This window comes from Cyclopterus lumpus, chromosome 2 (assembly GCF_009769545.1).
Source record: "Cyclopterus lumpus isolate fCycLum1 chromosome 2, fCycLum1.pri, whole genome shotgun sequence".
In the NCBI taxonomy this organism is placed as follows: Eukaryota; Metazoa; Chordata; class Actinopteri; order Perciformes; family Cyclopteridae; genus Cyclopterus; species Cyclopterus lumpus.
This window is the reverse complement of record NC_046967.1, coordinates 9,254,310-9,280,695: the sequence shown is the minus strand read 5'-3', so window position 1 is coordinate 9,280,695 and position 26,386 is coordinate 9,254,310. Positions and strand designations below refer to the sequence as shown.

The 26,386-nt window shown below is 48.3% G+C and overlaps 3 protein-coding genes across 3 annotated transcripts in view; all 3 read right to left on the bottom strand.

Moving 5' to 3' along the window:
* Window positions 1-10,027, bottom strand: part of appa (amyloid beta (A4) precursor protein a) — a 29,650-nt gene extending 19,623 nt beyond the window's left edge. The window contains exon 1 of the mRNA XM_034547763.1: window positions 9,775-10,027. Coding sequence (XP_034403654.1) covers window positions 9,775-9,834 — 60 coding nt within the window. The 5' untranslated portion in view covers window positions 9,835-10,027. The remainder of the gene's footprint in view (window positions 1-9,774) is intronic.
* A 1,140-nt stretch (window positions 10,028-11,167) lies between these two features.
* Window positions 11,168-16,673, bottom strand: cyyr1 (cysteine/tyrosine-rich 1). The gene is made up of 4 exons (XM_034553132.1): window positions 16,334-16,673; window positions 13,850-13,949; window positions 13,113-13,273; window positions 11,168-11,370 (listed from the first exon to the last, which is right to left on the bottom strand). Exons 1-4 carry the CDS (start codon window positions 16,419-16,421, stop codon window positions 11,237-11,239), a joined length of 483 nt encoding a protein of 160 aa, XP_034409023.1. The 5' UTR covers window positions 16,422-16,673; the 3' UTR covers window positions 11,168-11,236.
* Window positions 16,674-18,910: 2,237 nt separating this feature from the next.
* adamts1 (ADAM metallopeptidase with thrombospondin type 1 motif, 1) lies at window positions 18,911-24,893 on the bottom strand. The gene is given in 11 exon segments (XM_034555303.1): window positions 18,911-20,266; window positions 20,268-20,321; window positions 20,323-20,343; window positions 20,345-20,744; window positions 20,843-21,018; window positions 21,265-21,443; window positions 21,594-21,780; window positions 21,905-22,362; window positions 22,454-22,586; window positions 22,714-23,054; window positions 23,902-24,893. Coding segments are annotated over 11 exon segments (2,841 nt in total). The 5' UTR covers window positions 24,527-24,893; the 3' UTR covers window positions 18,911-19,999.
* Between the last annotated feature and the right edge of the window lie 1,493 nt (window positions 24,894-26,386).

Here is a 26,386-nt window from a genome sequence, read left to right as displayed (position 1 = left end):
ATCACAGTTCCCATCTCAGACAGGCGACCCATTTCCAGCTGGAAAACATGAGACATGAGATATGAGGCAACGTGATCTTTCCCCATCATCGGGGGGGGGGGGGGGCGGGCGGGGGCTGCGTGTCATGTGCTCGGCCTTGAAGGGATTACACTTTATTGTGAGCTCTTTTGTGTTTCACAGGTGCACTCGATTTAAGGGTTAATGAAGTGGATTTAGATTTGGAGGTCACGCAGTGAACTCGAGTTCTGGACCGGCAGGAAATGTATCAGTGTTATCTATCTGTATCTACAAAAATATATATATATATATATATATATATATACATATCTACAAAAAATATTCTGCTTCAATCCACAATTGTTGGCATTCCTAAAAAAAATAAATAACTGTTCGCTCTCCAGCTTTCCGCACACAAAGGGAGCATTAACGTCCGGCAGCAATCACCATAAATTACATTTATATAACCACAATAACTAAACACAATTCAAAAAAAGGGGGCGAGGATGCAATAAAATATGACGACAGACCTTAATAGAAGCTTTGAATGTAAAAGAAAAATCCCTATTTGTTCTTTCTAAGCCACCTCTTAAGTCCCCAGAGCTCAGAACAATGTTATCACGACTGAAACTAAATAATGAACTTCTTGAACCTCCCCATTGACTATTTTTGACTTTGGGAGAAAGAAAAAAAGAAAAAAAAACACAAATTAGCTACAAACGTCAAATATTCAGCACAGAAAAAAAAGAGTCGCGTCTCGTGGATCAATGCAACCGCGCAGCACTCCCCGGTGTGTAGGCACCAACTCGTCTTCACCCTTTTATGTAAACTGCACAACCATCTCAAAGTCATCGTGTAACAGAGTCTGTAAAATGTGCCGATATGTGTGAATGAGACCGCTTACTCACAGATGTGATCGGCGGCACTAAAGAGCAGAAGAAAAGAAAAAAAGAAGAAAAAAAAGGCAGGGGAGATGTTGATTACCCATTAAATGTAAATGTGAGGTTGTCAGAGAGAGAAATATTACATCACAGCATTCTACACACAAACACACCCTGTATCCCCTCTCTCTCTCACACACACACACTCTTTGAAGTCCCCCCCCCCCCCCCCGTGGGCACTGGTCCTGCGGTGCTATTAATTATACAGTCTTATCTGAGTGGTCCAGGCCTGCCATGGGGAATTGGGTGAAGGTGGTGGGGGTGGCGAGGGGAGGGGGGAGGGTGTCTTAGATCATCTCTTATCCCACAGGGGGGACTCCCCGGGGAGCGAGATGTGTTGCAGGAGCTCTCTCTCCCTCTCTCTCTTCCTGACACACTCGTTGGCTAAGTCCAAGCTAGTTGCTAACAAGACAAGGCTCCATTGTCCGGGCTGGGACACACTGAGCTACACGATAGTGTCAACTGGTGACATGGTTATAAATGGCTCCGAGAGACAGACGGGAGAGACGGAGCAGCCTCTCCTCCAAGCGAGTGGCAGCAGCACAATGCAAATAAGGCCGTTATTGTGTTATCGCCGGCAGCCTTTAAACATTTACGAGCGAGATAACGGCGTTATGTGACACGACAGCCCGATGTTGCCTCGCTCGGGGGTCATTAATCAAACCTTCGCGGTGGAAACCGAGCACAGGCCTGGCTGTCTGCGGGTTGCTCACAAGACGCAGTGGGAATTTGTTTTGCTTGGCTCGGGAGGATGTGCGGCGGCCGAATTAGATAAGACTGGCGAGGTGACAGAAGTGCAATGCTTTCACACACGCACACGCACACATACACATACACACACACACACACACACACACACACACTCTGTAATCATCTTGGCAAGCAGGCCCTGCTGTTACTTAAAACCTTCAGTTTGTCTTTGACTGGACTTAAAGTGAGACTGCAACGCTATCCCTGTGTGTGTGTGCATGTGTGTGTGTGTGTGTGTGTGTGTGTGTGTGTGTGTGTGTGTAAAGCGATCTGCGCCTGATGTTTGGGAAGCAGATTTAGTAGGAAGTGCGTGTCACTGATTACAGGGCAGCCAGACCCTCCCTTCCCTTCCCCCTCCCCCCCCCCCTGTCAGACAAAAAGTTCAATTACAGAGCAGATGTAAAATGGGACAGAGCGCCTTCGTCGTCATCATCATCATCATCATCATCATCATCATCACCACCATCAAATAAATGAATGAATAAATAAATAAATAAACGCAGCGGGCTAAAACAGAAGCTCTGATAAAAAGGAAAAAAAACAACAACTGGGAAGTGGGATTGATCGACTGTCTCAGGGCGGGTGAAGTGTTTGGGGGGAAATATAGAGCTCCTGACTCGTTGGGCTGAAAAGATCCCCCCCCCCCCCCCCCCCCCCCTCCCTCCATTTAGAGAATCTGCCTGTGTGCACGCTTCCGTCTTGTACTTTTCTAACTCGGAGCTCATCCCCCCGACTCGAAAAAACTTTTCATCGAGTTTGTGAGGAAGTTGGTGTGAAGCATCGTCTTCATTCGTATTCAATGCGATTAAAGCTTCTGTCTCGGGGGGGAATTAGCATCTCAGACAAATCGCTTTCAGATCTGATTAGAAGTGTGTAAGAAAAATATAGTTCCAACTTTTTAATTTCTGTCGACGTGATGGAGGGACTCTTGGTGCCCTTAGTTATAGTTGCCACGGATACAGAGCCGGCTCTCAACTCCGGGGAACTGCCTGTTATAACCTCCCTCTGTCATCGCTGTGGCAACCTGAGGCAACACCATTATCCAAGTCACCTGGGAGTAGGAATTTCATCAGCAGGTCGGTGTGCTTTCGTGAGGAAGCTGGCCTATGTGCGTCCGTGTGTGTGTGTGTGTGTGCATCACTGCATGCAGGTGCTTCAGTGTCCCGAAAAGCTTAATGTCTGGCTCATTCAGTAACGACCTGCTAAACTGCCTCTGACCGCAATGGTATTCAACTGGGAGTCGCCCTGCAGTGGGCCGCCAAAGTACACAGATGGAGCACTGATTGCCTGGACACACGCGCACACACACACACACACACACACATGCACACACACACGGACAAACTGATGACACCCTCGGCGATCCCGCTATGAACCGTGGCGACTGGGACCAGAAATTACACAAAGCTGTTGCCAAAAATGGGTTAAAAGCAGCTGCTGTTAAGCCTCAGTGTTGCTGTACATTGACTGTACATCTTGTTTGTATCATCAGCTTGCATCATGGGGGATAATGGCAACAATTTCTGTTCACGAGAAAAACAACCCAGAAGCCTAATAGCATGTTAACAGCTTATTTAGGTCTGAATATGTGCCTATCCGTGTCGTGACTGGGAGCCACTGGGAACCAGGGCCCCAGGGTGCTGATGGGAGTGTATATCTGGAATCGTCATCAGCGGTTACGAGCGCCTCCTCCGCAGAGGGCCGGCAGTTAAACTGTGTAAGCACAGTCGGCATTTCCAATCACCAACGGAAGAGTGCTACCAATTCATACTTTAATACAACGGAAGTTTAAGTCAAAATCAAACGAATAAATGCTCAAATCCTTACATGGAAATTATGATTAATACCAGCTTAACAAGAAGAGAAAATTATATTTCGCAAATCCCAAATCTAAGCGTTCTTTTTCTCACAGAGCCCAACAGGAGGGATTTTCTAAACAATGGCTTCCTACCGCACGCACTCACACGGCGAGTTCTGCGGCGCCGCTGGCGACTGAACTAACACAGGAAGTCCGCCTCTTTCACGGAGGCCAAACAGGAAACGGGTCCAGGAATAGCAGGGCAGAGTCCATAAGGGCCGTCCATTTTCTGAAGCAAACCTCCATCTCACCTCTGTCTTCTTTTTTTGCGCACGCACGCACACACACACACACACACACACACACACACACACACACACTCACACAGCTTGGCATTTAAAGCAAGTGTTCCAATTTCACACTTGGACTCCAAGAAGACTTGTCATCTACGATTGATGGCGTGTCGCCCGACTCAAAAGGCTTGTGCCGGCTTCATAAACCCTCTGAACTGTGACTCTCAAGCCGAGGGCACATCAGTAGCCCACTGTGTGGATGACGCAGCATTTTTGGGAAAGAAGAAGAAGAAGAAGACGAAACTGCGAGAGTGAGGAAATCGGTCTGGTGGAAAATGTAAAAAAAAAAAGAGGAGGGAGCGAGGAAGGAATGGGTAAGAACGACGGGAATAACACACAGTGGCCTAATTATAGTGCAAGTACCAGGCACCTGGGGGAGGCTCCGCTGCTATGGCAGCCCTGAACACCCAGCGCGGGGAGTGGAGACATGGGAAGAGACAAGTGAGCGGACGAGGAGGTGAGATCATTGCTGTGAGTGGAGGAACATAACCCTCGAAAACAAGGACCCCCGTGGGCATTTTGGTGGTGAGGGAAGAAGAAAGAAAAAAAAAGGAAGAAGAACTTCATCGTTTTCAAGAAACTTTCTCAAGAAGATTCTTTGGCATAATGAGTCGGCAAAGAGACGCGATGGAAACCATGCAGGAGAGGGGGGGGGGGGGGGGGGGGGGGGGGGGGGAGGAACCAGACCACGAAGAGTCTGGCTCCACTGTGGTTCCAGGAAATATTAATATGGGTGGAAGAGACGGTTTGTATCGGTTTGAACGGAAAAAAGCTGATATTTGGATTTGTCACAATAAACGGCTACATGAAAATGTCCAGATGTATGACACTTAAATATAATTTCTATGGGCAGTAGCGTTATTTCAAATTGAGACATTTTGTGAGAGAAGGGACAGGATGTAGTGTCATTTGTACATATATTTAAATTTGGTGGAGGAAACATGAGGAGAGAGGTGGTCAGACATTGTGACTACTATGCTTCTTAGCCACTTCACAACTGTTTTCTTTTCCTAACCCACCCTGTTGGATGCTTTTGTTTTTTGAGGGGGAAGGAGGTACCAAATGTGCAGCCCGCCACTCTAGTTATCTCTGGGCTGACTGAATCTGTGAAGCCACTTCATGTCAGCGTTAATGCAACTTTCGGCCAAAGTAAACGTCAAAGTCCCCGGCACAATGGCGGGGGAGGGGCCTCCGCTGGGAACGCTCTAGTGCAAGTGAAGGCTTAGAGGTGGTTCATTACACCTCCAGTCTGGGATCCAGCGCGAGCCGCCCGTCCAAACGGCCGCTGCCGATGAAGTCGGTGGCGACGGACACGTGACGCACCGTCACGCTCCGGGCCACGCGGGCCCGAATCTACACGCGCACGCACTTAAATATATGTCCAGGCTCATCTGTCACACGCTGGTGATGTTGCGTCTTGTGTGACTGGAATCCCGAGATTAAAACGGGTACTCTAACTGGCCTTGGTCAGATTGCGACGGCCGAGGTTGTATCTCAGGCATCGGTGCCTGGACATGAAATGGCATGGACATGCTTTAAAATGGAGGCCACGTGTGCGCGTGCAATGATGCCGCTTAGTAATTGCGCAGGTTTGGGAGCGCCTTGTTCCTCTGGCTGATTATTAGCGTCTTGGTGGCGCGTGCTCTGCTGATACGCCCGATGGCGACAAATGGCAGGGGGAGGGAGGACGCCGTGTTCCCGGACGCCGTGTTCCCGGACGATTGTCCCGACGCCCGACGAGATGAAGCGGAGTGCAATGCTTAAGCCGCACCTCCATCCAGGCCCCTCGCTGTGAATCGGGAAAAGTTCTCCGAAGAAGCTTCTTGTGCTGTCAGATAATCGTTGGATCTGATCTCACCTCCTGGCATTCATCCGCGGTGTATCTCGTTCAGAGGCCATGTTGCTGCGCACACAAAGCGGGCCTTTGAGCTGCGCACTGGCCCGTTACCACTGAAAGCAGCGCTCCCAGATTCCTATCATGCTTTGAAATGGGGGGGGGGGGGGGTGCTTTACCGTTCAGCAGGAAAACACATTATGGACGCACAAAGAAACCTCGGGAGTATGAGGATAGCACACCTCGGGAGTATGAGGATAACACACACACACAAAGAGAGACAAATAAGAAAAAAGTATAACACGGAGGAGGAAGCAAAGTCTAACAGGCGCAAAGCATCTTGATTCACACACACCGCCGCCGGAGAGAAATGCGTCCGCGAAAGACAACGAGCATCGTCGGCGTCGTCCCCATGACAACCGAAAAACAACGGCATCAAAAAAAAGGTCAGGAATTCTTTTCTCCGGTGCAGACAGAGGGGGGTGACGGAGGGGAGGCGAGGACATTAATTGGGAGCGCTGCGGTGCCATCGCCGTTGTTGACACAACCGAGATGGACAATGTGCCCTTTTTTGAATTTTTTATAGCCTAAAAAAGAGAAAATGACAAGAGACAAAAACAAGGGAGCGCTGGAGACAAACTCCTTTCACATCTCATTAAATAAGAGGACATCCAGTCGTTCCACAATATCCACTGTTTACTGCGATGAGGAAAGACCGGCACATGGAGTATGACACACTGGTAGAACCACAGTGACCGGTCCCTTCTATGGCTGCAGCTACTGATTATTTTCCCATTATTGATCCATTTGTTCCTGGTTAAAAGATTTATCATCAGTTCTGGGAGCAACAGGGACGTGTTTGAATTGCTCATTTTGTCCAAGGGTTTTCAATTTACCCTTGAGAAACAAGCGGGACAATAACCTCGTTTTAGAAAATCAGGAAAAAAAACTGCAAGTTTGGCAATTGTGCACACTTCATCTCACTCATTGACGGAAATGAATATTCAATAATCGGAATTGCTTTTTGTGACATGAAATGCCTTGTTTTGTCCCACCAACATACTGAACATCCAAAGATATTTCAATATTCACATTTGAGAACGTAACCTCAACCATTCATCAATTAACCAAAAGGTGCCGTTGATTTCCTGTTCCATTACTTCAGCTCTGGATACCATATTATGAATATGTCCAGAACATTCCATTGAGTTCAACGGCATAACAAAAGCCACCGCGAGCATCAGGTTGTTGGTGTCAGTCTGTCAGAATCAGCAGTCAACAATCAGATCCAGATACTGAAGAACTGAATTATTCAGCGACATTAGCCTATGTCAAGGATGTCAAGACAAGTTACACTTTGATTGACAGGTTTATCAATGTACAAATATACTCAGAGTTAAGCACAAAGTGGAAACTCTTTCTCTGCTAAATGTAAATGACAATCTGAGGTAGAAGGCGAGGCGCGTGCGCCATAGAAAAAGCACAATAAGACTCTGGAAAGCGAGAGGAGATACGTCGGCGTCAGGTGGAGTTCCTCCTCCAAAAGAATCGAAACTGCAGCGTGAGCAGCAGAGAAGGTGCCAGAGAGAAACACTGGCAGTGCCAACAGGCATAATGGCATTAAAGCCGCTAATAAGGGGAGCGAGGGCTGGTCCGCCCCCGGGCTGAAAGACTGCAGTGTGCACACAAACAGACTGCCTGCACCCGTCCAAGAGCCATTTCCCAAGGATTCACAGACACACAAAAGGCTGGCATCCAACTCCCACGCTCCAAACCGCCGGCCCGTCAGGAAGAAAGCAGCTTCCTGCGAGCTGTGTGTGTCTGTGTGTGTCTGTGTGTGTCTGTGTGTGTCGCGGCCACGGAAGGCTATAAACAAGCCCCAACAAGATAAAAAAAAGAGCGGCCCATCATCATGTCTGATTTAATCTCACTCGTATTGTTTCCTGAAATATGAAACGACTTGTTGGGTCTCATTTCATCACTTCTGCCTTTGAAATGTGTCATGTAAATAGTCCTCGGGGGCAAGCAAGGCGACGGATTACGAGGCAAAGCCACCGGTCTGCTTGATGAACGGCCCAAACTATTCATTCAGAGTCCACTGATTACGGGCTACACGGGCAGGGACACAATGAAGGCCCGCTGCCACATTGCGCCTGATTCATCTGGAGGAGAAATGGGCAGAAATGGCCGAGACAGCAAAAACAGAGGGGGCCCGGATGGAGTATAATAGCCATTGTTTGGCACTATCGATCTATTACAAGTCATTTGTTGTGCGCCCGTGCTATAATTGCGTAACCGCCGGAGATACCGCGGATTTTTAGGTTACAGGAACGGGTCATTTCTCCCAGATATATAACAAGGTGTGTGTGTGTGTGTGCGTATGTGTGTGGGTGTGTGTGTGTGTGTGGATGTGGGGGTGTGTGGTTGTGTTTGTGGGTGGGTGGGTGGGGGGGGCTTTTCTTCTTTAATTTCAGTGACATAACTACAAGATAGTAAGAAGTAACTGACGGTTTTTTTTTTTTTTAAATTAAAAAATAAAGCATATTCACAAAGAGACATTCTTGGCATTAACACACACAAAATACGGATGAACAGTGATTTTGGGTGAAACCGCTATAGACATTAATAAATAATAACTCGTGCATGATAGGGACTATTATCACACCAAACTGTACGCTGGGTATGAGGAGGAGGAGGAAGCACGAGAGGCAACAATGACTCCTCTTGGCTTCCCAGTTCCCCGACAACCTCGATAAATGCTGCAGTGCACCGCCGCCATCTTACTTCCCTATCCTCTCTCCCGTCTGACTGAAATATGACGGAGAGCGTTCATAATGTTTTTTTTATTTATTTTTTTGTATTATCCCTGAGGATGCTGTCATCTTCACGAGTGTGCTTTTTTTTTTTTTCTTAAAAAAAAAAAGCCAGAATCGTGGCCTCAACTTTCTATATTGTGAAGCGAACGAGACGTCTTATTGACTTATTTGTTTATTCCCAAAACACGCCCACTCCCAAAAAAAAGAAGAAAAGAAGTGCCTCTGGGACGTGGAAAAACGAGACAATACGCGTTTCATTTATTTCCTGTAATGAGTTTCGATGACACCCAATTAGCCCGAACCACCAGTAAACTATCGCGTTATGAGCATTTAGAGACATTTGCGCAGTGTTACTAAAAGGGGGGTTGGGAGGGAGGGAGGGGGGCACACATAATGTGTTTACATATACGGACTACTTGTTCGTAACATGTTTAAAAGCAATTCGCTTCTATGTGTCAAACAAAGGAAGCCGTGCATCCAGCGTGTCGGGCATCCCCGTCACCGTTACGTCGGCTCTATAAATCAGTTACAACGGGCTTAAAAGGAGACTTTGCCTGAAGAAGAAGGCAGTCCGGAGCATCGGAACAAGGGGAAGCCTATTTCTAATAAATACGCGTTATTGTGTCGGTGTCTCCTACTATTAAGGATGTTCATTACGGGTATTAAATAAACGCGAAAAATACTAATAAACTATCTCAACGCGTTCGGGGTGTTGTTCCACGTAGTGAGCGGTTTAGAAAATACCCAAGAATTACCAATCGGTGTCAAGTTAGAAACGCTTTTGCGCAACACTTCCGGATGAACCCTTCAACATAAAACAAACCCGTCTTTTTTAATTTTTTTTATACAATAGGCCACACTAAATGTGTAAAATAAAGAAGCCAAGGTAACACTATTTGTTTCATTCCGCTGATGGTGACTAATGTGTGTTAGCAGGAAAATGAAGTCTTCACACAAAGACACAATACTGACTTTAAAAAAAGGACTGGCTTGTTACAGTCTATGCTTGCGCTTTTATTTTCTTATTTAATGTAAAACAAGCTGCATATTGTTGAGCACGTCTGTGTTGTAGAACGACAACAAATCATCCTCACATTACTGGGTTATTTAATGTGATAATCCAGTCTAAAGTCTCGCTCTGGGGAGGTAGGGCCGCACAGCTTCCGGTCTTGGCTGCGGCTAACTCCATCTAGCTTGACGCCGCTGACAGCGACAATATGGTGGAAAAATACTTCCAAATCACGCACACAGAAGAAGGAGAAAAACAACCCCCGTTTTTTCTTACCTCGGCAGCCAGAGCCGAAGCCGCTACAGCCAGCAGCAGGAGAGCTACTCGGTCCCCCATGTCGTTTCGCTGACACGACGCTCCGAAAGGCAGCGTTTCGCCGGACGGTGTGAAGCTTTTTCCACGTCGGGGGGTGAGAAACTGGTGCGTTCGGCGCCGGTGACTCCCGTTGTGTGATTGTGAGCGATACCGAGGCTGCACAGCTGCTCAGCAACGGATCACCTGACCACAGCGGAGTGGGATTAACACACACACACACGCGCGTGCGCACACGGTATGCGCATACGCCGTCTCTCACTCACACACGCGTTATCTTTCTGTGGCACGTGTGCATTTTATTTATTTATTTGCTGTATCTCTTAAGTAGGCTCTGGAACTCTTATCAGACTCACGCGCATACATTCCAGTTTTGTACCCCTCTCTCTCTCGCTCTCTCTGAGGGGCAACACACGTGCACACATGCGCGCATTATTGATAATTCATATGAAGAAATGGAGACCGTAGACGTCATTACTTTAAAAAATAAATAAAAAAGTCACACATTTCAATCACATCTTTAATTTACAACACAGCTACTGAAACATTAAACAAATCTAACCGGACACATTTTTACAGTTAAATCCTGTCCATCATTCACAGTCACGTGTCATAAAACAGTGGGGTTGGTTCACTTTTAATCACAAACCTTAAGTTAGCCTACAGGTGAAATTAAAAATTTTAAAAACACAACAATTAAAAAAAAATCGGGCAATGGCAAAACAAATAAAAAAATGTAAAAATACTCATTTTCAAACGCACGTGATTTGACCCCCAATCTTCAGTTTCCCTCCTCACATTGTTTCAAGTAAGGCAATACAACAACAAAAACACAACCACAGATTGTAACAACCTCAGCGATCCTTTCAAAGTCAGTTCAAAGGCATTACGTCCACCTCTTTGTGTCCCCCACATGACAGGCCCAGACCTGAAGGGGTTTGGAACCACTTAAATCATTAACTTCCACCTCAGTCACTGACATAAATCAAGTCCATAAAAAAAAAAAAAAAAGCCAGAGTCCACGCTGGAGAGACTTTTGTCCTCCGGTGACGCGTAGTCCCGCCTCCATGCGGACAAAAGTGGTCTTCACCTCCAACGAAGCGGCGTGGTGCCTTTGATGTGCACAGCCGGGGCCGGATAAGAGTATTGGTTATCAGTACCAGCTGCAGGCTAGCTAGTGTGGAACGTATTATTCATTTACCCATCATTTGGTCCAGACTCCAGCAGGAGTGCAGGGACATTTACACACCTTGCAGGCACGCAGCTGGGAATTCTGCCTCGCTGAGCAATATTGCACTGGGCCCCCCTGAAATTGTCTTTCACCCCCCCCACCCCCACACACACACACAACCGTTAGAGGTCAGAGATGTACAGTCATGACAGTTTGCTTTGAGCTGGTCGCTAGACAATCCGGGGCTGCAGGGATTCACTTGCGGGTGCAGCCCGGGTACGGGGGAGGAGGCGAGGAGTTGGCCGGGCAGGGCTGAGTTGGGGTGTAGGGCGGGGGGTGCAGCGACGGAGGGTACATCTCGTAGTCGTAGGTGTATGGAGGTGGAGGACCTGAGGTCGAGAAAAGGGGAAGAAATAAAAGTTCAGCAGGCCCAAGGCCCTCATTTTACAAGGGGTTTAATGGGACAGTTGCACCCTCTAGTGGTCAAACCGAAAAACTGCACCCTCTGGAGGAGGTTGAACACAATGCATCAGTCTCACCAGGCGAACTTACATTATTCACAGAAGCATCAAAGCACCAGAGATGAAAGAATAGATGAATGGATGTTAGTCAAGACCTTATTATTAATAATAACCTACAGACTAACATCTTAAAAAGGAGCTTTCATTCCCCCCTTTCTATAAAACTGTTGAGACGCTGCAAGAGGAGAAAACAGCACCGTTATAACAAATGTAATATACCTTTAAAAAAAAGCGATGAAGCAATAATCAATGAACACCGTGTGTTGTGATGAAGCAATAATCAACGCCTCGCATGCTGATCATCAAGATCCAAAAATAATTCACACCACTGACGCTCCAGGCAGCCGTTCATATTGCACATCTTTGTGTGTTTATGAAACACGATCAGAGCGGCGGGTCAGACCCACAGAGCGCCGGTCCGGCGCAGCATCAAGGCGATACACAGGGGGCACCGGGACGTGATGAATAAATGATGACCCAAACAACGGCAGCTTATTCCTGGGGCTGGAGAGTGACACAGAGGACAGACTCTGAATGTACCTGCGAGGACAACGCGGCGTCATTGTCACCGGTTTACTCCCCCTTTTCACCCCCGAAAGGGGAACAGGGTGCCAAGTGAAAGTGGAGATTTGGGCACATGTATGAGTCCAAAATAAATAATGGTTGGAACGGAGCTGTGTGAAGTCTTTTTTTATTTTTTTTTATTCTTCTCCTCATATTCTGAAAAAGAATCGGCGCCCTCTTTGTGTTGCTCGACGGGGATTGTGCTGGAGGCCGAGCTGGATCCCGTAACACGGTACACCTCTATCCTCTCTATTCTCTCCATTCTGCTGTTTTCTTTTCATATCTGGTCGCCCGAGGACAGGAGACGAGGCGTCACAAAGGGAAATGGAACACTCCACTTAATCATCATCATCATCATCATCATCATCATGGAGGGAAACATAAGATGGAGCCACTATCTGTGTAGTTTTTCTTTCTTTTTTTTTTTTTAAAAAGGTGCAACTATTCCTTTATGGATATCAATACAATTTGAATACATTGGTTTAAAATGTGCGTCCTTTAAAAGTGTTTTAAAATCATATCACGTTTAGAACTAATTTACTAACATTAATAAAGGATTCATGCATAACATATCAGTGGTGGACTTTTATTGTGAAAAAACATTGAGTATATCCTTTAAAAGTGTGCGTGAGTTAGTGCCACTTTTAGTTAGTCCTACTTTATATGGAAAATATGAAACTAAAGAGTTTTTTTTCAATGTAAACGTATTTATTAATGCCTAATGGAAAAATAATGAACACGTTTTGTGGTAAAAACTTCTTTAGGCCGGTGTATTTTCTATAAAAGTGCATGTTTAAAAGTTTGCACTACTTTTTCATCCTTTCAAAAGAGTTTATTCTTTGTTGGAATAAATAAATTATTGTTTAAAAAAAGTACAAATTCATTATTAAGGACGATTTTTATTTTTGAAAACATCTTGGCTAGTGTACATCCTGTAAAGTTCTGTGATTTACTCAAACTTTAAAGAGCTTCCAAGAGTTGTCTATATCCTTGTGTGTGTGTGTGTGTGTGTGTGTGTGTGTGTGTGTGTGTGTCCGTAGACCGACCTGGGTAGCCCTGGGTCACGGTGTTGATGTAGGAGGTGCTGAACACGCCGACCCGCGCTCCCCGTCCGTTCTTCATGCACATGCACACGCACAGGAACAGGGCCGCCACTGCCCCCATCAGGAACACCACGCCGAACACGATGCCGGAGATGGCCGTGCCCCTGGAACACACACACACACGCACACACACACACACACACACACACAAACTGTGAGCCACCCGAGTGTGAGAGGACAAAACAGACATGCGACCAATACTTCTAAGATGGACTGCAGCATCTGATGTAACTCAACTGTTTGATGTGTGTGAGCATTAGTGAGTGTGTGCGTGTGTGTGTGTGTGTTCACTGCAGAAGAGTCTGAATTGGCACAATAGAGTAGATAAAACAGTCGTCATTAGCAGGTCTGTTAGTCAGCATGTCAGAATCAGCCCTGGCTGTTTTTCATGAGCAGCAACTCTGACCGAGAATATTCATACAAATATACTATTTTACAAATCTTCATCTTGAAAGAGAAATCTTGAGATGAGGTTTAAGTGCCGAAGCAGCTGTGCTGAATCAGAGGTCAAAGGTGAGATCCTCTGAAGAGTCTTCAGGCATGTTTAAAAACAGCTGGTTTGTGACCGAGTCTTTATGTCTCACTCGAGCCAAAACCTTTAGGCGTGCGTGTGCAGACGCGTCAGTGTGTGTGTGTGTGTGTGTGTGTGTGTGTGTGTGTGTGTGTGTACGTTAACTCACGAGAGGACGTCCCCCACGTAGGCGTAGTAGGAGCAGCAGAAAGGCGGCGATCCATCGCAGCAGTACTCCATGCAGCCTTCACACTGGGCTTCACTGCCACCTGCAACACACACACACACACGCGCACACACACACATTTTGAGAAGCCACTAATGCAAAGTGTCACATTTTGTGGAATCGGATAACACAGTCAATTCCCAGAATGAAAAAACCCCCGGAACAAACAGAGAATTGAGTCATTTGCACGGATAAAGGGCCTGAAAGACGTTATGCTCTTCAGTGAAATAATCACTAATAAAGAAAAATAAAAGATGTGAACACGGTTCCAAGAAGAAGAAGAAACCTTGGCACTGGTATGTTTCAGGTTGTCCAGAAGTCGTATGCGTCCACTTATGATAAAAAGAAGCTCTCGTCTTCATCTGGGCTTTTTTTTTCAAACTTCCCCTCGATGACAAATTAACTATAATGAAACCTTTCACGAACTAACCTCAGCAGCACACAACCTCAGCCTATATTTATACCTTCAAAGAGCGGTTTATTATGCGCTCAGAGAACTGGAGAAAGCATTTGTCCCAATAAAACCAGCCGCCCCCGTGGGGTCAGGAACCCAAATGCATGTGGGAGATTTGAATAAGGGGACAGGTGAGGCAACGTTTCACTCAGGTAAGAGTTGACATGCGTGACTTAATTTTCCCATTTGCAGGCCGACTGCGAGGCGTGTATCAAACGCTGCAGGCCGCAAAAACTGGCTGAATCTCACAGGGCGGGTCGAGGACACGGCCAGAAGAACATCAGTATGGTAATTAGCTCTTTTGTTTTTGGGAGGGGGGGGGGGGGGGGGGGGGATTTGATGAAGTATATGGTTGAAAAAGCGGCACAGTTCGTTTTTTCGTCGTCAGGAGGACATCTTGAGCATCCACGAGGGGGATTGGTTCGTTGCGGTCTCTAACAGCGATAAGAAATTGATTCCAGGAGATTTGTTTTGCAAGATCGATAGAATAAGATGACTTTCACTGAGTTTTAAAAGGGGCAGTCCACACATCTACAGCACACACACACACACACACACACACAGGTATGTTTATACCCCATATGGAGGACTATAACCTTGAAGTCTGCCAGGCAGAGAGTTGCCATATGGGAAGATCCAGCAGGTTTGGATTTTGACCCCTAAAAATAATGCGTCCGGATATCTGAGCCCCGCCCACACACACACACTTCATAACATGCCCCATTTTCACAATAACAGATCTGTTGGGAAGTAGATGGAGGATCTGAAACTGCGATCAGAGACGGGAAGAGTGAAAGCCGTGCACAAAGTGCCCCCTGTTCTCATGAGCCACAGTGGTCCAGCCACAAATTACCTCTTGAGTGGCAGGTCAGTCGTGTATATGTGACCGACGGGGGCTCGAATTGAGATGATCTATTCTAAGAGGTATCGTTTATCATTTCTGCACGATGAATTTGACATACGACATGCTTGTTCATGCTGCGAGCAGACGTGGCATTTTTTTCTTTGAGTTGGTTTTTTTTTTTTGCAGCCCAGATCATGCACTTCAAAATGAAGGACACTGCAAAGAAAACAAGCTCTGTTGCGCACATGTTTGTGTGTGTGTGTGTGTGTGTGTGTGTGCCTTTGCTGAAGATCTGCTTCATCTCAGCAGTCACTCACACTGAATGATGTGCGCCTGGAGGCATATATGCACATTTCCAGACTTCACAAAGTGGTAGAGGAAGTCCTGCCTTTTAATTAATGCAGGGGGGGGGGGCTTTTTATCACAAACACAAACAACCTGCACTGTGTGTTGTGAAGTGTGTTATGTTTTTTGTTTGCAATTTTAAAAACATACAGAACATATCTTTGTTTCTGATCAATGCAAGTTTGACTGGATGTTTCCTTTATTTGGGAGGCCTCACTGGACCCTCCTTTTTCTTCATTCAACACTACACCCCTGCAAAAGAGCTGTGATATTTCCATGTAAATGCCCACAGGAGGTGTGTCCCCCACCCCCCCCCCCCCCCCCCCCCCAGCAGACCTCAGGCTCTGTATGGGTGGTCCTCGGGGGTCCGGGCTCCTGTCTCTCCACAGCTTGGAGACAATTGTACTTTGTCCTTCCACCCCCAGCCTTTTTCGAACACACACACACACACACACACTGGTCCCCCCCACCCCCTCCATAACTGTACCACAGATTAGGCTCGGATTAAAAGTGTTCATGTTTAATGCTTCATTTGGAGGAAAACGCAGATAAAGTGGTTCTCCCCCCCCCCCCCCACCCCCCCCCCCCCCCCCCCCCCCCCCCCCAAAAAAAACGTAAAGGTGTTTTCTTGACTTCCCCAACACCCCGGAAGCACATCTGGAGGAGTCACGGTCATTTATACAACATATATGATGAGAAGTCGGCAAGCGACATGAAAACATGTGGCTGCTTGAAAAAAAAAAAAAAAAAAAAGGTGGAATTGTAAACTTGTTGTAAAACTCACCGGAGAGTAAACACAGCAGCAGCGAGTTCCTCAGCAGCTTCCACCGCGCCGCCTGCGTCCCCTTCCTCCGGCTCCAGGGGTTCTCCATGAGCCTTCTTTCTCCCCCCTCCACTTTTTATTGTACTTAAACAAAGAGCACTTCTTTTTTTTCCAGTCACCTGAGCATTGTTGATCCTCCACACAAAGAGACAAACCGACTGCTCTCGTTATGATTTCGGGTTATTTTAAATAAATTTAAAAAATGTCCCCCAACCCTTTAATAAAAGCGTCGCTCCGGTTCTTCCTCCACGTGTGTGCGCGTCTCTCCTTGCCCCTGTTCCATCCTGTTCCCACACCTCTCCGGCTGTCTATGAGGTTCTTATTCCCCTCCCCGCGCCGCCCCCCCCCCCCCCCGTTTGCTCAAATTACCCTGTTGAGTTCACACTGAGGAGAGAGAGAGAGAGAGGGAGAGAGAGAGAGACAATATGAAGTCAGCCACAGTGTGGCCTAAAGACTTCTGGGGGATATTTCAAAAGAAGACTCTTAATTTATATGGCGGTGGACATTGTTTTGAAACAATTACGGATGAATTGCTACTTTGCTGAATTGCCTCACGCAATAATGACGATAACGTATGTGTATTATTGTATGTTAAGGCGGTCACAGTGGGTAGAACCCTATTGAGTTTAATAGGTGAAGTCAAGCCTGTTAGTAATGCGCGTGTGTGCTTTTATTTTGAAGGCACGAGTATCTGTTTCCTTGTCTTATCCGAGTTATATTTGTCGGGCTTGACGATATTAGCCCGTGAATGGGTTTCTACGTGTATGTGCACGAGCCCCCCCCCCCCCTGCTCCGCGTGCCCCTGTCACATCACGACCTCTATTGAGGAGCCGGACAGTAATGAGGCCAAAGGCGGCGCAGCGAGCCGCTTCACACCTGCGTGACGACACGTCGGGGACCGAATGAAAACGAGCCGCCCTACTTTCTTGGTAAAGGTTTAACATCTGTCCCGGAGCCTTTGTTTTCAGGGCTGTAGTGAGGTGACAAGTTGTTCCAGTTAACACCCAGGTGTCATGTCGAAAAACACCACGGACACACACACCCTATATAGAAGTGGTTTTTTTCTACCCGTGAGAAGACACCGTTGCACGACGTGGGCAGACCCCACGCACCTCCCTCTGTGCATGGGAATACTTTGCATCAGAAACGCCACTTATGCTAACCTGTAGCTTGAATACTGTCATGAAGCTGACAATGAACAAGTTAAATTGTTGCTCTGAAAAGGCTGTGAACATTACTGTAAAAGTTCACCGTTACAAGAGATGGTAATGTTCATTCAAGAATAACTTGTGATCTTGTGTCTGCTTAACCCAGTGAAGGTTTTGGGCCATGGTGGACTTAAATTCTAAGATATGAATCTTTTCTTCTTTTTTTAAACAAACCTTTATGGGAAGCCACGGGTAGCAAAAGGATGAAGACAATTTAGCTCTCTGAAAAATGCCACCCACATTGAGCAGCCAATGCCTTCCAGATGTTCCTTTTCAGTCGGCAATGATGTGAAGCTGAGACAGGGGGAGTGGGAGGGGGGGGGAACAAACAAGCAGGTATAAGAACGCTTCATCGCAGGCGTATTAACGCTGACATTTCCCCACAGCACGTGCTTTATCTTTGTCAAGCGTCAAAAAGCGCAGGAAAAAAAACGTGCAGCGTGTGTCCTCGTCTGTTTATGGGCTAACGGACTCTGGTGACACATCGTACCATTACGCCGATTACAGAGATGGACGATCTTCCTCGTAAACCATCTCTAATTACAGGATAATGATTTCCTTTGTGCTGCAGCGGGAGCCTTTTAAGACGGGAGATCGTCTTCCTCGGGGGCCCAACAGGAAGTTCAGGGTCAGGCCTGACTCCAGGAGAGGCAAGTATACATTCGCTGATTTTCTAAAGGTAATTTCCGCTTCGTCGGTCTAAAGGAAATACTGTGAATTCTACAGCTTCATGCAACGACTCACTACTTAAATGACCCGACTGCCCTTTCCCTGTAATTTTTGGACACTGTGTGGGCCCATCAAATTGGGTGACATGCTGAAATACTCCCATCTAGTGGACAGGGGGGGGGGGGGGGGGGGGGGGGGGGGGGGGGGAGGGATCTGGCGGCATCTAGCGGTGAGGGTTCAGATTGCAACCGACTGAAACTTTTACCGCGTGCCAAGAGCGTGGGGAGAGCTAAAGAGGCGGCCGGCCGGCTCCGTGAAGAGGACCCGCTCGGTCGATAGAATGGGCTTATTAAAAGCTAACAAAAACACCAAAATATATTACATTTTTTATTTAATTTCTGCCAATAGATGCCCCTAAAGGTGAAATTTGTGCTGTAACAGGTAGCTGAGCCGTGTGGTGTGTGTGTGTGTGTGTGTGTGTGAGTGTGTGTGTGTGTGTGTGTGTGTGTAATCAGTGCACGTCAGACAGACAAACCACTCTGGAGACAACAGCTTTCACAAGTCAATGTGATACTTTATTCATGAACCTAGGACCATATATATAAAAACACTGTATAAATACTCTATATATTCTACTCCCTTCTGTGATCTCAATAACAAATAAAAAATAATATTAAAAAAAAAAGCCACATGATTATATTAACAGGCTGTACAAAAATAAATAATGTTTGGATATTCTGTACAAAAGGAAAAGACTTGATAGAAAAAAAAACCGAGGTGCCTTCGCAGAAGGCAGGAGAGACTTACTTATGAAGTAGTAGCAGGAGACAAGTCCCTCTTTAGGTCTCCACACACACACCACACACACACACACACACACACACACACACACACACAGTCACTCACACACACAGACACTCCTCTTTGGTCTTTGAAGAGTTCCCTCATTGAAGGCTGTGTAGACGAGGGCAAGATATGGCTAAAGGGCAAAGTACGGCATACTGAGGCCTTTAGAGACAACCGGGTGTTACAATGTGCCGCTGGCAAAAAACAAAGAGTGCTACAGGTTTGTTATAAATAAACTGGCTTAAACATAAACACTATGACTATTAGCTATCTTATTTTCCATACCTGATGGGGCTAGTAAGTAGAATATGAGCTAATCTCTTTCATTTTGTTTCTTTATATACTCTGCAATAACATCCCCGACCCCCAAACCACTTTATGTGTCCGTCCAGCCCAGCTTGGACAAACATCACATACATGCATTAAAAAGTTGACACACACACGCGCTTGCACGCAGTCTCACACTCACTCAGGCACACACACACACACACACACATAAGCGTGACATTGGCACGGTAAGCAGCATGCTCCTTTAGGAAATCAGGAATGTCCATGCTTTCTCTCTTTCCCCTAATGGGAGGCATAATGTGCATAATGTTGCTCTGGGGGCCAGACCGGCAGCGAGCTGTAATCAGTCTTTATTGCTTCGACCAGGAGGCAGTGCCACTGTGGAGCAACGTCTGGCCCCAAAATGGATGGAGGGAATGGGTACAAATTGGCCTTTGCTGCCTGCAGTCGTTGTGGACCCATCGTGGGACCGTCGGACTACGTGGAACCCACGAAAGCCGCTTGTGCTCTGGATGTAAACATTCATCTGCCTCTTTAGTGAAGGTCAGAGTTGTTATCTGGTGTTTTTCTGAAAGCCGGGTGTGTGAAAGGAGGTTTTCGATTGCGGGACCACTCCTTAACAGGCTCTCTGATTGCACAGTTCCAGCAGGGGTCGCGGCCGGTCTTTGGGGTCACAGCTGTCATGGGTTAGCGTGCGCCCGTCGTGGCCGATGCAGCGCAGTTGGCGCTTGCGGAAGCCCCGGCCGCAGGTCTTGGAGCACACCGACCACTCTCCGAGAAGCCAGGAGGGACAGGACTGGGTGGCGCAGGACCGAGAGGCCGAGGGGCGCAGCTCCTCCGGGCAGTCTCTGGAGGGACGGCCCTGGGGATCGAGACACACCACCCTCTCTCTGCTGCACGCCTCCGTCACAGGTCTGGGAGCACGGACCCCAACTCCCTCAGGGTCCACTCGGGCTCCACCCACCTCCCTGATGGCGTTGATGGAATGGCGGCGGCCTCCATTGCTGTTGGAGGCTGAAGCGGCATTGTTGGGTCTCGGGGAAAAATAGCTGAACTTCACCCGGGGCCTCGGGGCTTCCCCCACGGACAGCACCTGGATGGTGAGGGGCTCGGGGAGCGGCGCAAAGCTGCGGATGCGCTCCAGTGTGGCGGAGGAGCCGCTGTACCGCAACAGTGCCCCTTCCACGGCGATGTCGGTCTCCATGGTCATCAGCTTGTAGTCGCCATTTAACAGATGGGTGCCATCCTGGCGACGCACTGCCAAGTAGCTGTTATCATGACGGCCGTTGCCTGGGGCACGCTGCTTGACGTCCAGGTGTGTGGCGCCGGCAGGGATGGTGACAACATCCTGGTAACCAGGCCTGAAACAGAGACACGCGGAGGTCAGACTGGGTCATAGAAATGCTCGTACTATGACGTGTCAGTGTATGTTAGCGGTGTGTTTGTGTCAGGTATGTACCTGGAACGCTCCAGATAGCCGGACACTTTCTTGCAGGTCGAGCCGTCTCCTCCACACACAGCGCACTTGTCAAAGCGCCGGTTGGAGCCGATGACGCGATCACATCCCGCCTTGACACACTGGCCTTGGACACAGACCGAGGTGGAGTCTGGGCTGCAGGGTGTACCATCAGCCACCTGGGGGCAGCAGAGAGACACAAATGCAACTTAGGAGCTGTGTCTTGTAAGACTTGTTACATAAGAGTCGAATGGGAGGAGGTAAAACTCTGTGCTGGCGACAGTAGCCGAGGGGATGAGAGAAATTACAATCGCTGATCTTTCAACTAGCCGGTCTGCACAAGTAAGAGGGCTGTGTTGAGTTAAACTAAATGTTGTAACGGCCTTCTAAAACAGAGTTTCTCAATTTAACCGAGCAACTCTCACCTTCGATTTGAGGACAAAGAAGTATCCAGTCCCCTTGGCCCGGCACACCAGCTTGCAGCGGTCTTTGGGTGAAACTCCGGCATACTTGGGCACCCACTCGACACCCTCGCCCGAACCCAGCGACACTTGGGCTGACATGTCGTTGTGGGCCAGGCACTGTTCCTCGCGGAAGGACAGGCCTGAGAAAGAAAACAGAGCGGGGTCAGATATACTGCTTGCTCAGCCGGATCCTACCGAGAACAACTTGTGGTGCAAAAAGGCCATTTTATCTTCACGCCCTTTTGGAACATTTCCCGAATATTAGCCGAGACAAAAAAGGGTTGTCTTACCGTTGGTGTCGGGGCAGGCGTCCGTGTTGCAGGAGCGGTACTGGATCCTCTTGCCCTCGCAGTACTTGCCCCCGTTCTTGGGCAAAGGGTTGTCACAGGAACGGAAGGAATACTGCACCCCTCCACCGCACGTCCGAGAGCAGTCGCCCCAGGGACCCCACAACCCCCAACCACCATTGACAGCAGTCTGAAAGCAACAGGGACATGAGCATTATTATTTTCTACTTATATATATATGAACTACTTGGGATTGTACAGTGTTTTGGGGTGTTTTTTAAAGTGTATTTGATTTAGATCTGGTTGCTTCCTACCTGGTGTTTGGCGGCTTGGCTCTTAGTGAGACACTGGCCGGCCAGGCAGTAGCTGTCATGCCCGCACGCCGTCCCATCAGCCCAGGGGAAGTTCTTAGTCTGGCACACCAGCAAACCATTGGACGTCGTCACGGTGCACCACAGAGCTGCGCACGTGGTGCTCAGGTCGGGGCAGTGCTGGGAGTCGTCGCCAAAGGTAAGCCGACACTGGTGGTCTGCGTCATACACCGTCCCGGGCAGGGGCAGGGGGAGCGGCTGAGGTTTGACCGGTTTATCCAGCAGGCACTGACCATGGCCGTTGTCCAGGAAGGTGGTGATCATGAGGGCGGAGCACGGGGACCATGGCTCCTGCTGGTCCAGGTTGGACAGGGTGGAGGCCATCATGTGGGAGCCCCAATGGGCACCGTTGACCCCGGAGCACATCTGGGCATCGTCGTGGGGCATGTTGAAGACGTGGCCTGGGGGACAGACACGGGACGTTCTTTGACCACCCCCTCTTGTAAAAGTGACACACGTGATTATTGAGAAGATGTTTGGTTTTCTACTTACCCAGTTCATGTGCCACAGTGAATGCCGCTTGCAGCCCATCGTCCTCAATGATTGAGCAGCTTCTGTCAGGGTCGCACACGGTGCCAACATCTGCCATGCCCAGAGTGTCGCAAGAGTGGGCACCACACAGGTCCTAAACCATCAGACAGAGAGCAAAAAAGAATGCTTGAATACTCTTGAATGCTGCTTCTATTCCTCTTTGACTGTCATTCATCCTTCCTCCGTCTTAACACACTTCCCCTTCGCCCACTCCAACTTACCGTCCTGGTGAAGAGCACAGCGGTGTCATAATGCTCAGGGTGGCGGTCACTGGGTGGGTTGTGCTGCCGCTGCCACTGGCAGAAGTTGCGGAGGGTCATGGCGGCGTTTGTTGACACCTGAGGGCCTCGCTCCTCCTCGTACACCACCAGCAGCTTCACCACCGCCAGGCTGATGGAGTTGTGGATGCTGGGGTGGCGGTAGAGACGGGAAGCCACCGCCATGATGGTCAGGAGGTAGGGCTTGAGCCCGGCGCCGTGGAACTCAGCCATGGACTGGTCGGCCACGAGCATGATCTCCATGTAGCGAGGGGTGGAAACGAAACGTCTGGTTCTGTGGTGGTCTGAGGGGAGAGCAGAGAGACAGAGAGAGAGGGGTCAGACCAGATATCAGGTTTCAGTCCTGATTCTACTACACTGAGACATTTGTTGTTTTTAATAGACATTATTCCGTTGGTCTGGAACAGTCTGCACACTGCAAAACCCGACCAGTGTTCTAAATAGCAGCTACAAAGGCTCATTTCATTCAGAGGCATGGAGGCTCCAAAGAGAGCTCCGGATGTGCCTGGAGGAGCCAGGCTTCCGTGACTCAACGTCACACCACCAGTGGCTCCTCCTTCTCAGGGTCCACATTCCTAAATTGACCTTATTATGGTGGAAAATTCTGCGAAGGGAGAAAAAAAAGCCTCTCTGGTCTGGGGGTGGGGGGGGGGGGGGGGGGGGGTGGGAGTCTGCCGGTGCGAGTTGTACCAGGAGGCGAGTTCACACGTCTCAGCACCGCCGGGCTCTGCCTGGCCCCAACCCCGCAGCTCCCCTCCCTTTCCTCCGCCACTCCTCCTCCTCGTTCCCCTCCTAGAGAAGTTCGTCCCCCCCCCCCCCTCTCTCCTTCCCTCGTCCCCTCCCTTCCTCATCTCTGGTAGTGCGTAGACGGCGCTGTCAAAAAGGTAGCTGTGTCCAATGCGCATGCTGTGCTTCTTGGCACGCGCACAACTCCTGCAGCTAACAGCAGTTTGGGCAGCATATTACATTATAGCCGGTAACTTATATGAAAAAATATGTTTTTGGTATATTATCACCTTTTCTGCTGTGCGTATTGCCACTTTTAAGGTTGCTGGTGTGATGTTTTCAGTTTAGTCCGCTATGAAATGAGTAATAGTGCGTAAAATGCGCGTAATATCTCTGCAGCCTTACCTGTCTGGCCTGCGTTAGCGGCTCCGGGCTTGTCTTCTTTCTCCAGATTCTTTGGCACCCTGTCCTCGTCCTCGTTGACCCCGCACTTGGAGCTACCCTCCTCAGCCAAAGCTGCCCGACCTCTCCGGCGAATCGCGTGGACATCCTCCTCGGTGCCCACGAAGCCACTCGAGTTAAGGGGCTGAATAAAATACTCTTCCCCTTGAAAGTAGAATCCTCCCCGGAGTCCGTGGCACAGGTTGAGCGCCGCGGCAGAGTGTTCCTCTCCGTTCACCGTGCCGGAGAAGAAACAACCCGGCTCAGCTCCGCTCTTGGGTTCCCGTGTCGGTTCGGACTCAGGACTCCCCACAACGTGGAAAACAAAACTGGGCGCCAAGAAGGTCTGGTCGGGCTCTAGCTGCAAGACCAGCTCCTTGCCGAACACGTCCAACCTGTACTCCCTCATCTCCGCCTCCTTCTCCTTCTCCTCCGCGGAGAGAGTCCGCCACGGTTCGGTTTCGCTCTCCGACCGGGCCATCGGGTCTAGTCTGACCGGCACCACGGTGCTCTCCTCCCAGGAGCCGTGCACCGCGCCGACGCACATAGCGGCGAATAACCCAATGGAAACGTGTAAAAACCTCATCATACAACTGTGAAATCCGACAAGTGGAAACACAAATTGATAATAAACGTCTCTACGAGGAAGCAAAATAAATCCTTTAAGAGATTTTCCACTACAAGCTACAAACACCAAGTATTTGAACTTCCACAAAACTGTCCTCGAAATTACGCACACGCATACAAATCTAAAAAGGGATCAAATCCAGTGCAACACTTGTTTAAAGTTATGTGCAGGTCTGACTTGTTGCAAAAAAAGAAAGTCCTTTCAATAAATGAAAATAAAAGCTGGATCTCGGTTTGTAAATCCAACAGGGTCTCTTCTCTCCAAAACTCAGCAGATCTCTGTTTGAATTCGGGGGCAGGTTTTTTCCTCTGCTGACCCGTTTAGTCTGTTCTCTGCTCTTGCTTTGCAGTCAGAACAGAGCAGGTCCCTCCTATATATCCCCCTGCCTCGGGACCACCCCTTTCCCGAGGACCCTTTGATGTGAGAGGGGCCAAATCCCGTGCGCAACGAAAACGCACCAGCAATCTGGAGCGTTGCCATAATAATCAATCATTGGGGAGGATAGAGGGCTTTGGGCAGAGAAGCGTTTAGTTCTTCAAACTCTGCTAGTCTTTCACAAGATGTACCAATACAGGCATAACCCACGGATATTATTACAGAATATATTCATAGGATGTTTGTCACAGAATCTAATAGATCAATTTACCCAAAAGGCTTCCAGGTGACATTATTATACATAAACGTAATCACTGAGCTACATGTGTTTTATTAAAGTCAATTCCAACATAAATCAGGGTGACAGGCAGCTGTGGCTGATGTGGAGCAGTGTTGTAGTGTCAGGGCAGCTGGAGAAGGGAGATGGCAGCAGGTCCGGAATGGTAACCATATCGTGCTGGCCAAGGCTCCGGGAGTCGTACTCACCTCCCCCGTGCCAAGCGGGCTGCGGTGCGCCGTGGCCGGGTTCGGCAGCGGAGAGGGGCCGCTGAGGTCTTAAGGTGGAGCGGTTCTCCCAGCTGGCTGCCTCTGCGCTCATCCCAGGGCAGACAGAGCCCTTGTCCTCCGGCTTCCTCCCCTCCCCTCCCTTCACCCGCACTGTTACTAACAGACAGGACGAGTTTTAATAAAAAATAACTGAAAAACATAAACGATATTATCTGGAGGAACCACATACAAGAGAAACTCAATTCAAAGCAGTGAAAACACACATCAGACTGTTAAGGACCAACTATTTAGGGAAAGTGAACTAAAAAGAATCATTTAATATCGTATTGTTGTGTTGTTATGTTAAGATATTGAAAATATAATAATATAATAATGCAACATGTTATTGCTTTGTTGATTTTTTTGAATGAGTACATAGACACACACACTTTCCACTGCATTGTGTAACTTGTGACTCACTAAAGTGAACCTCACTAATCAGTCTGAAGGGACCGATTCGTGAAGTCCACCTTAAAAGCAACAGGTCGTAAAACGTGAATAGTTGTGATTTCATAATTTCCCAGCAGATGGTAGGCACGAGTCATGGAAAATCCACAGACTGCTGGACGGATTTTCCATGGCTAGATGGACCAATCCCAAGTTTAGCCGACAGGTGGCGCCTTAGCATCACATTTGGGAGCTTGCAAAGGTGGAGGCCGTGAGCCACTGACCTGAGGGAGGCAGCACTGCTGCACTAATGTACTGTGTTTAGAGTGATGCTCCATGCTCGCTGATCCCGGGTCAGAACTGCAGCAATGATGAGTTGAGGTGACATTTGAACGAAAACCTTCTTCTGTGTCTACTATATTTAATTTGTGGACTTACACAGATGAAAAGATCTAATCGAGATTGATATTTGTCCACTGGAGTCAATAAGTAACAAACTGGATTAATTTTATT

Excerpts from the sequence above, each read along its gene's own strand:
- cyyr1 (XM_034553132.1), bottom strand. The coding sequence starts at position 16,421 with ATGGAGAACCCCTGGAGCCGGAGGAAGGGGACGCAGGCGGCGCGGTGG. Across the intron at positions 13,950-16,333 it reads GCTGCTGTGTTTACTCTCCG|GTGGCAGTGAAGCCCAGTGT; the intron begins GTGAGTTTTACA and ends TGTGTGTTGCAG. Across the intron at positions 11,371-13,112 it reads CGTGACCCAGGGCTACCCAG|GTCCTCCACCTCCATACACC; the intron begins GTCGGTCTACGG and ends TCTCGACCTCAG.